The sequence below is a fragment of the Molothrus aeneus genome, chromosome 17, assembly GCF_037042795.1.
Source record: "Molothrus aeneus isolate 106 chromosome 17, BPBGC_Maene_1.0, whole genome shotgun sequence".
Taxonomy (NCBI): domain Eukaryota; kingdom Metazoa; phylum Chordata; class Aves; order Passeriformes; family Icteridae; genus Molothrus; species Molothrus aeneus.
In genome coordinates this window covers 6,166,008-6,178,362 of record NC_089662.1, presented here as the reverse complement: position 1 = coordinate 6,178,362, position 12,355 = coordinate 6,166,008, and the positions used below count along the sequence as shown (strand labels likewise).

The 12,355-nt window shown below is 53.5% G+C and overlaps 1 protein-coding gene across 1 annotated transcript in view; it reads left to right on the top strand.

The window, feature by feature from the left end:
- RBPJL (recombination signal binding protein for immunoglobulin kappa J region like) overlaps positions 1-12,355 on the top strand; it is a 19,636-nt gene extending 7,281 nt beyond the window's left edge. Inside the window, exons 3-12 of the mRNA XM_066561853.1 lie at positions 5,228-5,353; positions 7,223-7,293; positions 7,530-7,645; positions 8,536-8,710; positions 9,470-9,607; positions 10,066-10,175; positions 10,660-10,800; positions 11,086-11,241; positions 11,429-11,532; positions 11,969-12,355. Of these exons, the coding sequence (XP_066417950.1) occupies positions 5,228-5,353; positions 7,223-7,293; positions 7,530-7,645; positions 8,536-8,710; positions 9,470-9,607; positions 10,066-10,175; positions 10,660-10,800; positions 11,086-11,241; positions 11,429-11,532; positions 11,969-12,242 (1,411 nt within the window). The 3' untranslated portion in view covers positions 12,243-12,355. The remainder of the gene's footprint in view (positions 1-5,227; positions 5,354-7,222; positions 7,294-7,529; positions 7,646-8,535; positions 8,711-9,469; positions 9,608-10,065; positions 10,176-10,659; positions 10,801-11,085; positions 11,242-11,428; positions 11,533-11,968) is intronic.

The window sequence follows — 12,355 nt, the reverse complement described above, 5'->3', positions numbered from 1 at the left end:
AACTGCAGAGCAGAGCTTGGAGGGCTGTGGAGACTCAGGTTAATCTTCCATCAAGAAGGTGAACTGATGTGCATTGGAGACCATCAGCAGAAGCTTCTTGGAAACCCTGGAATAGATCTTCCCACTCCCCCACCTCTCCCAGCACCTAGACCAGTCTGGTGGTGGCAGGAACCACCTTTAGTGTTTTATGGGACTGTGTTGTGGCACTTGAACAGCATTTCCTTTCCTCCTTGCACACGAGGAGCAGAGAAAGGGGACTCCAGTAAATCACCCCCACTGTCTGAATTTTCTAGCAGACGTGCCAGTACTGCTTTATCAATCTTGGGCATTTTGGGGGTGCTGGTGCTGCTGGGGTGCCCAGCCCAGCTGGCCCCTGCTCCCTGCAGAGCTCACTGCCACAGGCTGTTCGTGCTTCCTGCTCTCAGCCACTGTTTGCCCTTGGTGTGGTCAATAAATCCCCCAGGCCTAGAAAAGGCTGAATTTCACTTGTGTGTGCAGTGAGGAAAATACAGGATTTATAAATACCCATGCATATACAAGGGCTGTGGGTTGGGTTGGTCTGGATTAAAGGAGGTATTGAAAAATGAGGGAAGCCAGAAACTGCAGGCTTCTCATTTCTGGGATTTCTAATGGCTTTTCCTTTTGCATAAACATTGCCTTGACTCCATACCCAAGAGCACTGCAGGCGTTTTCTCCCTTCATCTGCACAAAATATAACCCAGACCTCTAAAATGGATATTTTTTATTAGGATGTTTGGTTTCCCCAAACTGAGGGAAGAACAGTTGCTCTCTATGGCAGCAAGTCCCAGCAAGCTTCAGGGCAGCTGTGTCCTGAGCAAGGCAAACCACAGCTCCTTTTTTGGGGGGGAAAGCAGCAAATAAGGTCTCTGCACTTCAATTCAGTGCTACCTGCACTTGGGGACACTGTTACTGTGAGTTACAGTTCTTGTCTAAAGAGGTGATTTGAAGACCCAGTTTTTAAACAATGGCTGCCGGGATTGTGTTTTGGTCTCCAGAGTTGGGTACTTTCATTCCCAGGGGACCAAATATATCAGATCCCTTCCTGAGCTGGTGGAGCTCATTGAACCGAGCTGGTGGAGCTCACTGAACTGAAAAGCAGCAGGGCAGAGGGCAGTTTGCTTCTCCCAGTGCCTGTAAAGCGCTTTTTTTTCTTCTGCTGCGGTTGCCCAAGGGTGTGGGCATCACACAGAAGGTGATGTGTGGAGCAGGGCATGTCCCACACAGGGAGCAGCATTCCCCAGCTGCAGGCAGGACAAAGCACTGAGTGATGCCCCTGAACACTTGCTGCTGGGAGGGAGAGGGATAATTTTCAGCTGTGGTGTTAAACATCACTTCTCCCAAAATCAGCCATGGGGCTGTGGGGTCCAACCCTACCAAAGCCTCCTGGCGCCTGCCTGGGCTCCCTGTGTGCCCACATGAAACAGCCCTGTGCAAGGTGGTCCAGCTGTGTGTCTCCTGTGGAAAGCACACGGAGCACTCCTCCTTTTCTGCTTCATTTCCCATGGGAGAGGGCACGGCAGCCCGGCCAGGGCTTGCAAATCCCCACGAGGAACCCTGGGTCTCTCCCACCTCAAGCTGCAGGGCAGAGCCACCCTAGAGATGCACCACAAATGCACTCACACCCTCTCCTGAGGCACAGCCTGACCTAAAGCAAAGGAAAAGCCTTGGGAAGTGGTGCCAGGCTGAGCAGGGAAGGGGAAAGGCTTACAGAAATCAGTGCAGGAGAAAGGTGGTGGATCCCCCCTTGCTCCCCCTCCTTTTTCTACATAATGCCCAACTGTGTGGAGAGCAGCAGAGCCCCAGCCAAGACCTCAGGCTCTGAAAAGGCAGCTTTTAGTGAGAGCTGTGAGAGCCCAGCCCGTGTGGTGCTGCTAACATGACACTGAACTAACACTGCACTACAACCTAAGCATTTTAATAATTTAATATAATAAATGTCAGAAGGAGTGAATAATTCTCTGTAACCCTGAGGAGGCTGTAGGTGCCAGAAGGAGCCAAGTGGGCATACTGAGCTGCTTTAGCAATAGCCCTTTGACTCTCTGAAGAGAAATTTATAGCAGATGATGGATGCTGGGTGGTCGCCTCTGTGGGCAGAATGGCAAGCACTGTTCAGGAGTGCGTCACTCACACAATTTAACCCCAAAACTGGGCAGGCAAGGGCTGCAGAGAACAGACAAAGAAAAGAACCAAGTTTCTAGGTAGTTGTTCCTCCAGCTGGACATCAAATCTGAAGAGCTCCCATCTGTTTACCTGCCTTTGGCATGCACATTCCCCCTTCAAGCAGTAAGCAACATGTGGGTAATTGTTCCAGAAGGTTCTTTAATCAGCTCCAGGCAGTGACCCACGTGCCTCTGGAGTTATGTAGGGATGGCAGGGAGCAGTGATACCTGCACAAGCCTGCCCCTGCCCTGAGCCAGCGCTGTGGAGGCTCTGCAGAGCAGGCATTGCTGCTGCCCACGCTGTCAGCACACGTCTCAATCCACAGCTTTTGGCAATTCCCTCCTGAACACTCCCTGCCACTGCCTGGCCTCTGTGCCAGGCTGTTCCACACTCTGCCAATGGCAGAGGAGCCCCACAGGGAGACCTCAGGCTGTATGGATGGGCACTGGTGACTGCATTGGTGACACTAACAGGGATGGAGCATGTGGCTCTGCAGCTGAGACACAAGGACCCAGAGCTATACTCCTGATTTTACACAGCACACTGAACGATGAGACTCACCAGGAAAAAATTCACACACCCAGCCTGGTTCTTCCCTGCTGTGTGCCCGTTGTCTCTGACAAACTGAGGGTGAAATGCTACTGAACAGAGCCAGCCAGGTTCAGTGCTCATTTAACACTGTGTTAGTTAATTTAACACTGCATTAGTGTAAAAGGGTATCCAGGGTCAGGCCAATTTCCTTGATACATTTCTACATTTATCCCAATCATAATAAGTTGTTCTGAAAAAAAAAAAAAAAGAAAGAAAAAGAAAACAACAACTAAACCAACTAACCAAAAAAAAAAAAAAAAAAAAAAAAGGAAGACCCAAAACCAAACCCAGAGTTTTGCTGAGACATTCCCAAATAGTGCTTTTATATGAAAGGAAAAATAGCAAAGGCAGATCAAAGCTGAAATCACACCATTGCTTGGCAGCAGAGGAGTGAAACAGCTGCAGATTGCCACTATGGAAAAAGATTAAATAACTTTCTTATGGGATCTCTTTGGCTGTGCAGAGATATAAACTATTCATTGGCTAGAAAGGGCAGTGAAACTTCAGCAAGACTAAGTGACCCACCCTGGAGCAGCCACTGGTGGGATCCTGGTTGCTAAAGCTCTGCCTCAGTGTGCTGGAGTGCTGGAGCAGGAATCTTCCAGCCCCTGGATGGAGGGAACAGGTCCAGCCTTGGCAAAGGAGCTGCCCCTGCCTTGCCATGAGTGCTGTGGGCTGAGCCCAGAGCCCTGAGCTGGCAGCAGCTCTGGGGCTGCCACAGGAGCAGAGCCTGGTGGCAGCCTGTGCTCTGCACTCAGGAATGGCCATAAAACATTCATTTTCCAGGCACAGAGCAGCAGTTAATGCTGAGGGTGACACTGACACTGGCCCTGGCTGTAAATCTGATTCTGGCAGGGCTCTGGTGATTTATGTTTACTAGCTAACACATCTAGGATAAGGAGCTGGGAACAAGGAGGACAGGAGATTATATTGCCCCTCTAGTAACCTAACAGAGCACATCTGTGCAGTGCAAAGCGTCAGGTCCCCGTGGCACTGCTCAGAGAAGGCCCTGGCTATGGATTTGTTTATATGGGACATGTGTTTTTCTTCCTCATACAACAGCAGAGCATCAGCTCCATCCAAAGGTGGGAAAGCTGGAACTGAAATGTGTTTAAAGTGAGTTGCAACATGGTGCTAAAAGCTGTAAGGGGCACAGCCTTTTTAAAGTATTGCACTGGGAAGAGCAGAGCTGGCAGGCAAACTCTGCTGGCAGGTTGCTTGGGGTGACTGTGTGCAGCTTCCCTCCCTGGGAGCTTGCTCTGCCCTCTGAGCCCAGAGGAGCTCACCATGAGGAGCCTGCCTCGGGGTGATGGCAGGACCAGACTTACCTCTCTTCACACGTCTGATCATTTGGGCTCTCAACTTTTCTCCATTTCTAGCCCATTTGAGAGGAAGAGAGACTGTGTTTAAAGGGAATGCTCCCCTGCACATCTCTTGCAAGCTCCTCCTTGGGTGGCCATGGCTGATGCCCCTAGTGTCACCCCTTTTCCCCCAGTGCTGCCCCCAGATGTTTCTCTCACAGTTACTCTGCCCAGTGTTTTCCACTGTGGCTGGAGCCTCACAGCCTTCTCTGGGCACTGCTTTGCCTCTGTCTCTGATAGGAGAGTCATTAACCAGGCTGGGTCCCCTCAGTAGGGGCAATGTTCCCAGTGACCACATTGACAGATGTGCCAAGGAGGGACTCCTACACAGTCATCTCCTCTGCTTTCATCTTACCCAGTCAAATATCCCAACCTCAGGCAATGCTCCTGTCCCAGACTCAGGGGGTTTAGGGCCTTTCAGCAGGGCAGGAGCTGGTGTTGCTCATGAGTGGTGCACCACAGAAGGCCTCCACAGCTGCCATCCCAGAGCTCTCCCCCCCTTGCACACGTGTCCCAGGTGGCAGAGAGAGCATCTCAGACCCACCTCATCTCTCTCCAGCTGGTTAACACCCAGCCTACCGAGTTAGCAGAGATAAATGCCAGGTGTTTGGAAACTCCTTCTAGTTAATAGAGCAGAAACAATCAGCAGAACCACCTACTCCTTAGGTCTCAGAGAAAAATGCAGATATTTTCACCCAACATCCCTTGCAGAAGCCAGTGAGTTGCTCCACCTCGCATGGCAGCTCCCAGCTGCACTCACAGCTCACCCAAAAGCCATACAGCAACAAGCACATCAGGCTGAAAAGCAAATTAATAACCAGCTAGAGCACAGGCACCATTGCATGGGGCTGGAAGTCTTAGAAATGCCCTGTGTGTGTTTGGTGGCAAACTGGTGAAGCAGTTACTCCATTATCCAAACTTTCTGTTTTTCAATGCCAGCCCCATTCTCGGAGCAGCTGAGCTGCAGTTCCTTCTGAAGCCTTTCCACCTTCCCCACCCCTTCAGGCTGGGCATGGAGGGAGCTCCTTGCTGCCTGCAGGGCTGGGCAGGAGCTGGCTCTGGTGCCCCAGTGCCAGGGAAATTGTGTCTTGCAGACCCAAGGCGTGCCAAGGCAGCCTGCTCCAGGACAGCGTGAGGAGGTACCTGCAGCTGCCAGCAGACCAGACAGTGCTCATCCTGCATGCCAAGGTGGCACAGAAGTCCTATGGCAATGAAAAAAGGTGAGAGATTATCAGCACAACAGGCCAGGACCAGGCAATAAGTTACATAGTCTCCATCTAGCACACAAGGCTAATTGTTATTTATTAACAAACCCAAGCTTTTATACCCTACTTCACTACAGGTTGACCTAACTGGTGCTCCAGACAAAACACCACCACCATTGCCTAATTAAGAAATTACCCTTTGGTAAACAAATCTCCATAACTCGTTCCCCATGTTCACAATACCAGGTGCAGCAAGTGAGGATAAGAATTGTTTCTCATTCTTTTCTCTGATCCTCTCACAGCCTTTCCCAGAAGGATGCCTGGTAAAGTTGTGTGTTTCTCTCTGTGGCCAGAGAGCTGCTGCCACAGGAGACAGTCCCAGCTTCCCTGATAGCCACTTCTAAACCCAACTATTTAAAGCTTCATTTCAGCCTTGCTGGATTTCACAGATCTAAGCTGGTGAAAATTATCCTCTCTGCATTCACTCATCTTTGAAAAGCCATTGTTTAGTCCCATGAATTGAATAACACAAGAAAGGATTAGCTCCACCCTGCATCCATCCCAGTTAGACATTCCCAGTGGGTAGGTTCTTTCCGTGCAGCAGTAAAGAAAGACAAAGTAAAAGAAATCAAGATTCTGTTCAAATCTCACCCCCAAGAAGGAAAGGCTAGAGTTTTAACTGCCCTCTAACTCTTGTCTTAAAATCTGCATGGCCGCAGCAGGGACTGGGCCGTTTCCACCAATGCCAGTGGTCTCCAAAAAGCTGCTATTTTTGAAAATCCTTCCCACACTGAACACCTTGAGGTTCTGGCTTGAATCTCCAAAACTGCCATTCCCTGCCAGTGACGTCAGACTGCAGCACTGCAATGTAATTAATCCTCCATTAATCCTTGGGATATAAATACTGCTCCCTTATTACCCAGCATGGAACAGCTGGGAGGCAACCAGCTCAGCCTCCAAGGTGGATCCACCCAGACCCCAGGAGACAGCTCTGGGATGGGCTGGCTGTGCCTACAAAGCTCTCACCACATCCAGTCTCCTGCCAGGGGCTGCTGGTCCACAGGTAAAAAAGTTATTTCAGGACTGAATCTTCCAGCCAGGAGGGAGCCCTCTCATCACAGCCTCTTTCCTCTGCTCCTGGCCCCGTGCAAGGGATGAGTGTGAAAATCAAATGCCAGGTCTAAAAAGGGAGAGAAAACCTGCACAGAGCTCCCAGGTTAAAGTTTGAAGGTGCTGCTGCCATTTTCCTTGATAATGGGAGTCAGGGACCTATGCTGTGGATGAGTTGTTTAAATAAACTTGTACCTCCAGGGCTCCAAAATATCCAACCCCCTGCACTGGTGTTTTCTCTGCTAGTGCTTTACCCAGTCTCAATAGAGGATGAATTTACACCATTCACACAAGTGCAAAGACAGTGGAAACCCAAATAAAACACAGGAAAATGGGCTTCCAAACTCCTGGCTATGGATTTATTTGCACTGGGCTGCAGAACTGATTGTGAATGCAAACTCTGTTCCCAGCCTGCTGAAGCTCCCACATGGCAGGCAGGCAGGGGCAGGCCCTGATGGCTCCCTGTCTTTGGGAGAGCTGGGGGTGCCAGGCTCCCTGTCCCCCCATCCCAGGGCCATCCTGTCACCGGTGGGATCGCAGCCACAGTGGCATCACCAGGTGTGGCAGCCGCTGAGGCTGGAACCAGGCACTGGAGGAGGAGCAGGGCAGAGGGTCCCCAGCCCCTGGCTGAGCTCCACGTGCCTCCCGGGGTGCAGGGGTGCCCCCAGTGCTGGGGATCCCCGTGAAGGACTCTCAGCACAGCCATGCAGCCCCTCCTGAGCACCTTCTCAGGGTGCTGAAGGGCAGTGAGAAGATGCTCTCTTGTCTCTGCAGGTTTTTCTGCCCCCCACCTTGTGTTTACCTGAGCGGGCCAGGATGGAAGTTAAAGCAGGAGCAGATAAAAGGTGAGCAGAGCCCTGGACCTCTCCTCCCTCCCTTCCTGCACCATGGAGAGCTGCCCTCTGCCTCTGCAAAGGGGACAGTGAGTCTGTTTATGTTGGTTTTGGCCCCCCAAACTCCTTTCCTGCTCAAGCCGGAGCCCCCTGAAATCCAGTCCCAGGGAGGGCTTGGTCATGCTGTGCTCCTGGAGAAGCTGAGCCTGTGCAGGGGGCTGGAAGGTGCTTCTCCTTGTCTGTTCCAGCCAGGGACCTGGGAGAGGCTGGATTTCGGGTGTGTGGGTACATGGGGCTGGACAGCATGGGCAGCAGTCTGATGGAGACCCAGAAGCTGAGCTTTGAGGAGCAGCCAGATGCAAAGGTAAAGCCCGTGGCTCCCTGGGGCTGTGGGGATCCCTCTCATGCAGGGGCTGGGCTGTCACCAGCAGCATCTCACACCCTGGTGTGTCACACTCTCCCCATCCTCCTCAGGATCTCACAGCTCTTTCTTCCTAGCCATAACTCCCCACTCCCACTCCCCACACCACTCACACAAGTGCAAAGACAGTGAAAACCCAAATAAGACACAGGAAAGCCTGCTGTGGCATGTGCAGCAATCCAGGAAGCCCAAAGATCCCTGTCTTTCTCTGGAGCCATCTTTTCAGGTCAACAGCCTGTCAAAATCTGCACAGCTCCCTCTTCCCTGGTTCCTTCTCCTGATGAGCAGCACTGCTGCTTGTCACAAAATGAAAGCCTGATCCTTCATTTTGCAGATAAATATATTTTAAAAAATGCCCCAGTTGATCCCAAAGTTCAAATCCTTCAGCAGAGCTCTGGCATCTTTTGATTGGAGAGGAAAAAAAGGAGAAAAAGCATTATCTGGGGTCCCTGAAGAGCACGGGGTCTGAGGCAGGCCAGGAACCTCACAGAAAGAGCCTTTTGTCCACAGTGCTTGCCTTGCTGCTAAAGCACAGCATATCGGCCAGGATGAGGGAAACCATAAACCCAGGGTGATTTCTCATGTTATGTGGGATAAATCACACATGAACATTCATTTCCATAAGGAATACTTTGCCCCCAGTGTAAATAAAGCCTCTGCTGATCCCCAGCTCTTCATTCCACCTGTAATAACATCTCTGGTCGTTTCTCCCTTTAAATGAACCCGGGGCTTGTTGAAGGGAGCTATTATGTCCTTGTGGGGTGGTGAGGAGGGTGAGAAGGGCTGGTGGGGCTGGGCTGGAGCTGCTGGCAGCCCCTCTGTGCCCCTGGCAGGGGTTCAGCTGTGCCAAGGCCCTGTACATCTCGGACACGGACAAGCGCAAGCATTTCCGCCTGGTCCTGAAGCTCTTCTTCAGCAACGGGCAGGAGATCGGCACCTTCCACAGCAAACTCATCAAGGTCATCTCCAAACCCTCGCAGAAGAAGCAGTCCCTGAAGAACACAGACCGTGAGTGGCTCTGTGGGGAGGGAGGTGGGTGCCAGCCCAGCGTGGGATGCTCTCTGCTCACGGCTTGGCTCTGGAGTGGTCCATGCTGGACCCAAATGTTGCAATGCTGTGAGGGTCCCAACGAGGGGAGAGAATGATGCAACTGACTCCATGGATATCAGAAGGCTAATTAATTACTTTATTGTACTATATTGTTCTATACATCTAAAACTGAACCTGCCAAGCACTCAACCCTGCTCACACTGCACTGAATCTCATGACTGTCACCCAACAGTCCTGACTCTCACACACACCTGGCCCTGACAGGCCAAGGAAACAAAACATCCTCACTTTGGGGAAACAATCTCCATGTTGCATTCTACTTTTGCACAAATGCAGGCACAGCAAATGGTAAGAATTGCGTTTTCTTTCTCTGAGGTTCAGAGAATGTGAATCCCAGAAATATTCTTGGGAAGAATTGTGCCTTGCTTTTCTCTCTGAAGGGAAATGTGGCTACACCCACAGCCCATGGGAACTCCCAAAAGAGGATGTATCTGACACAGTGATGTCTCATTTCCAAGTGGTTCATCCATGAGGTGTAATGCCCTGATGCCAGTGTGGTCCCCACACCATGGGCCTCACCCCACTCACACAGAGGGGAAGGCAGAGGGGAGGGTTTTGGCTGCTGGGTACCCCAGGAACCAGGGCTTGTCCTCGCTGGGCTTGACAGAGCCATCATTCAGTCCTGGCAAGCACTAACCCAGGCACTTCTCCCCTCAGTCTGCATCTCCTCAGGCTCCAAAGTGTCCCTCTTCAACCGCCTGCGCTCCCAGACCGTCAGCACGCGGTACCTGTCTGTGGAGGGAGGAGCCTTCATCGCCAGCGCCCGGCAGTGGGCAGCCTTCACCCTCCACCTGGGTAAGGACCCTCGGGGGACACTGATGCCCCCATGCCTCCAGCCCTGGCTCTCCCGTCCCACAAAGCCAGTTCCTGAGGCCAAAAGGCGTGGGAATTAGCCTGGGGATGCAGGAATCTGGCTCAGTCTCACCTCTGCCCGGCATTCCTGGTGTGTCTCTGGACTTTTCCCAATGGCTTTGAGGGCACAGGGGCTGTGACCAGGGCTGTACTGGTCTGGAGGTTTACAAATCCAAGCAAGGGATTGCCTGGAGGAGTCCAGAGCCCAACAGCATTCCTGCCCTGCAAGGTACTGCATCCCCATCCTGCTCTCCCGAGCTGGGCTCCAAGGGAATGATGCTCTCTCCAAGCATCATTCCCTACGAGCCCAGGTAAGATAGCAGCGGGAGCAGGGCCAGACCTGTGCCTAGCAGGGTTCACCAGCTCCCCGGGCTGACTCTGCCTCTCTCCCTCCCGGGCAGCCGACGAGTGCTGCGGCCGCAGCGAGTTCCCCCTGCGGGAAGGGTACATCCGCTACGGCTCCGTGGTCCAGCTGGTCTGCACGGCCACCGGCGTCACCCTGCCGCCCCTGGTGAGCTCCTCACCCTGCCGCCCCTGGTGAGCTCCGTGCTGCGCTGCCAGCGCGCAGAGCCGCCCGCACCAGGGCTCCGAGCGGCGGGGCCGTGCCGGGATCCGTGCTGGGGATCCACACCAGGGATCCGTGCTGGGGATCTGTGCCAGGATCCACACCAGGGATCCATGCTGGGGATCTGTGCCAGGATCCACACCAGGGATCCATGCTGGGGATCTGTGCCAGGATCCACACCAGGGATCCATGCTGGGGATCTGTGCCAGGATCCACACTGGGGATCCACACTAGGGATTCATGCCAGGATCCACACTGGGGATCCATGGTAGGGATGCATGATGGGGATCCATGCCAGGAACCATGCTGGGGATCCACACCAGGGATCCATGCCAGGGATCTGTGCCAGGATCCACACCAGGGATCCATGCTAAGGATCTGTGCCAGGATCCACACCAGGGATCCATGCTGGGGATGCTGCCACCCGCAGATCATCCGGAAGGTGATGAAGCAGTACGCCATGCTGGACGTGGATGAGCCCATCTCCCAGCTCCACAAGTGTGCCTTCCAGCTGCAGGGCAGTGACCACATGTACCTGTGTCTCTCCACAGACAAGGTGATCCAGTTCCAGGTATGGCATTGCAGGAGCAGGGTGCTTGCTGCTGTCTCTCCAAGCTCCTGTGTTTCTTCAGGCTGGGGAGCATGGCACCGGGAGGGGTCTTGTATCCAAACTAAGCCAAGAATTATGGCAAAGCTTTAGTGGGGACACTGGAACTGAGGTCTTTGGAAAGGAATCACAATCTCCATTTCCCCATGAGCAAAGCAGTCACTGGCTGGAATCGAGACACTGAGGGCAGAAGCCTGGCGTCCCATCCCCATTCCCCACAGCGTGGTGGAGCTCTGACCCTCTCCACAGGCATCTCCCTGCCCGAAGGAAGCCAACAGGGAGCTGCTGAACGACGGCTCGTGCTGGACCATCATCAGCACGGAGACAGTGGAGTACACCTTCAGCGAGAGCCTGGCGTGCATCCGCGAGCCCGTCAGCCCCGTGCCCCTCATTGCTGCCCTGCAGGTGGGCACAGCCTCGGGCTGCCCCTCCCTGTCACCTGCCTGCCTTGTGCCTCCTCCTCCTGAGCCCTTCTCCCCCTGTGGCACCTCCCATTCTCAAGTGGGAATGAGATGCACAGGCGGAGCATCCTGTGGGAGAAGGAGTATGGCTTCATAACCCACCCAGCCCTGCCACACTCTGCCTGTCACAGCTCACAGGTGGTGGGGACGTGGCCATGCTGGAGGTGCAGGGGGAGTATTTCCATGCACACCTCAAGGTCTGGTTCGGAGATGTGGAAGCAGAGACCATGTACAGGTAACATGGATAGGGGAGCTGGGCAGAAGGCAGGGAACAGCAGCCAGGTGTGGGCTGTGCTGGGCAGATCTGGGAAGGATGTGGCTGCAGACACTGGGGACAAGGACACTTGCACTGCCCATCCTGCAGGAACAAGCACAAGCACTGCAAGCAGTGGCAGGAATTAGTCTGGAGCCTGCTCTCTGCCCTGGCTGCAGTCTGGGCATAGCCATGGGTGGGAGACAAGAGGGATTTCAGGGAACTGCAAACAATCAAGCAGCCCTGGCAGAGAGGAATGAAAGACTGGGAGGAATGAAAGACTGGGAGGAGAGAGGGAACTGACTGGAGGCTTCACACTGAGCTCCAGGATGGAGAAGTGCAGTCACTCACTGCTGGCTGCTCCTGCATGGGACCTTCCCTGGTTAATGCATGTTTTCCTCTCCTGCCCTGTTGCCAGGAGCCCCAAGTCCCTCGTGTGTGTGGTCCCTGATGTCTCTGCCTTCGGCAGCGACTGGAGGTGGCTCCGCTATCCCATCACGGTCCCGCTCCTGCTCATCAGGGACGATGGCCTCATCTACTCCAGCTCCTTCACATTCACCTACACCCCAGAGCAGAGCTGCATCCCAGGGCAGCAGGTCCTCTCAGATGTTCCCCAGGACTCAGACAAATTACTGGACAGCATCCACCAGGAGTTCACCAGGACCAACTTCCACCTCTTCATGCAGACCTAGCAGGCTGGGCAGGAGCAGGCTTGGCCTCACTGCTGGCCTAGGGAAGGGGAACAGCCCTGAGCCATGCTGGGGAGGCTCATCCAGGGCTTGGGGTAGCCCTGCCAAAGGGTCCT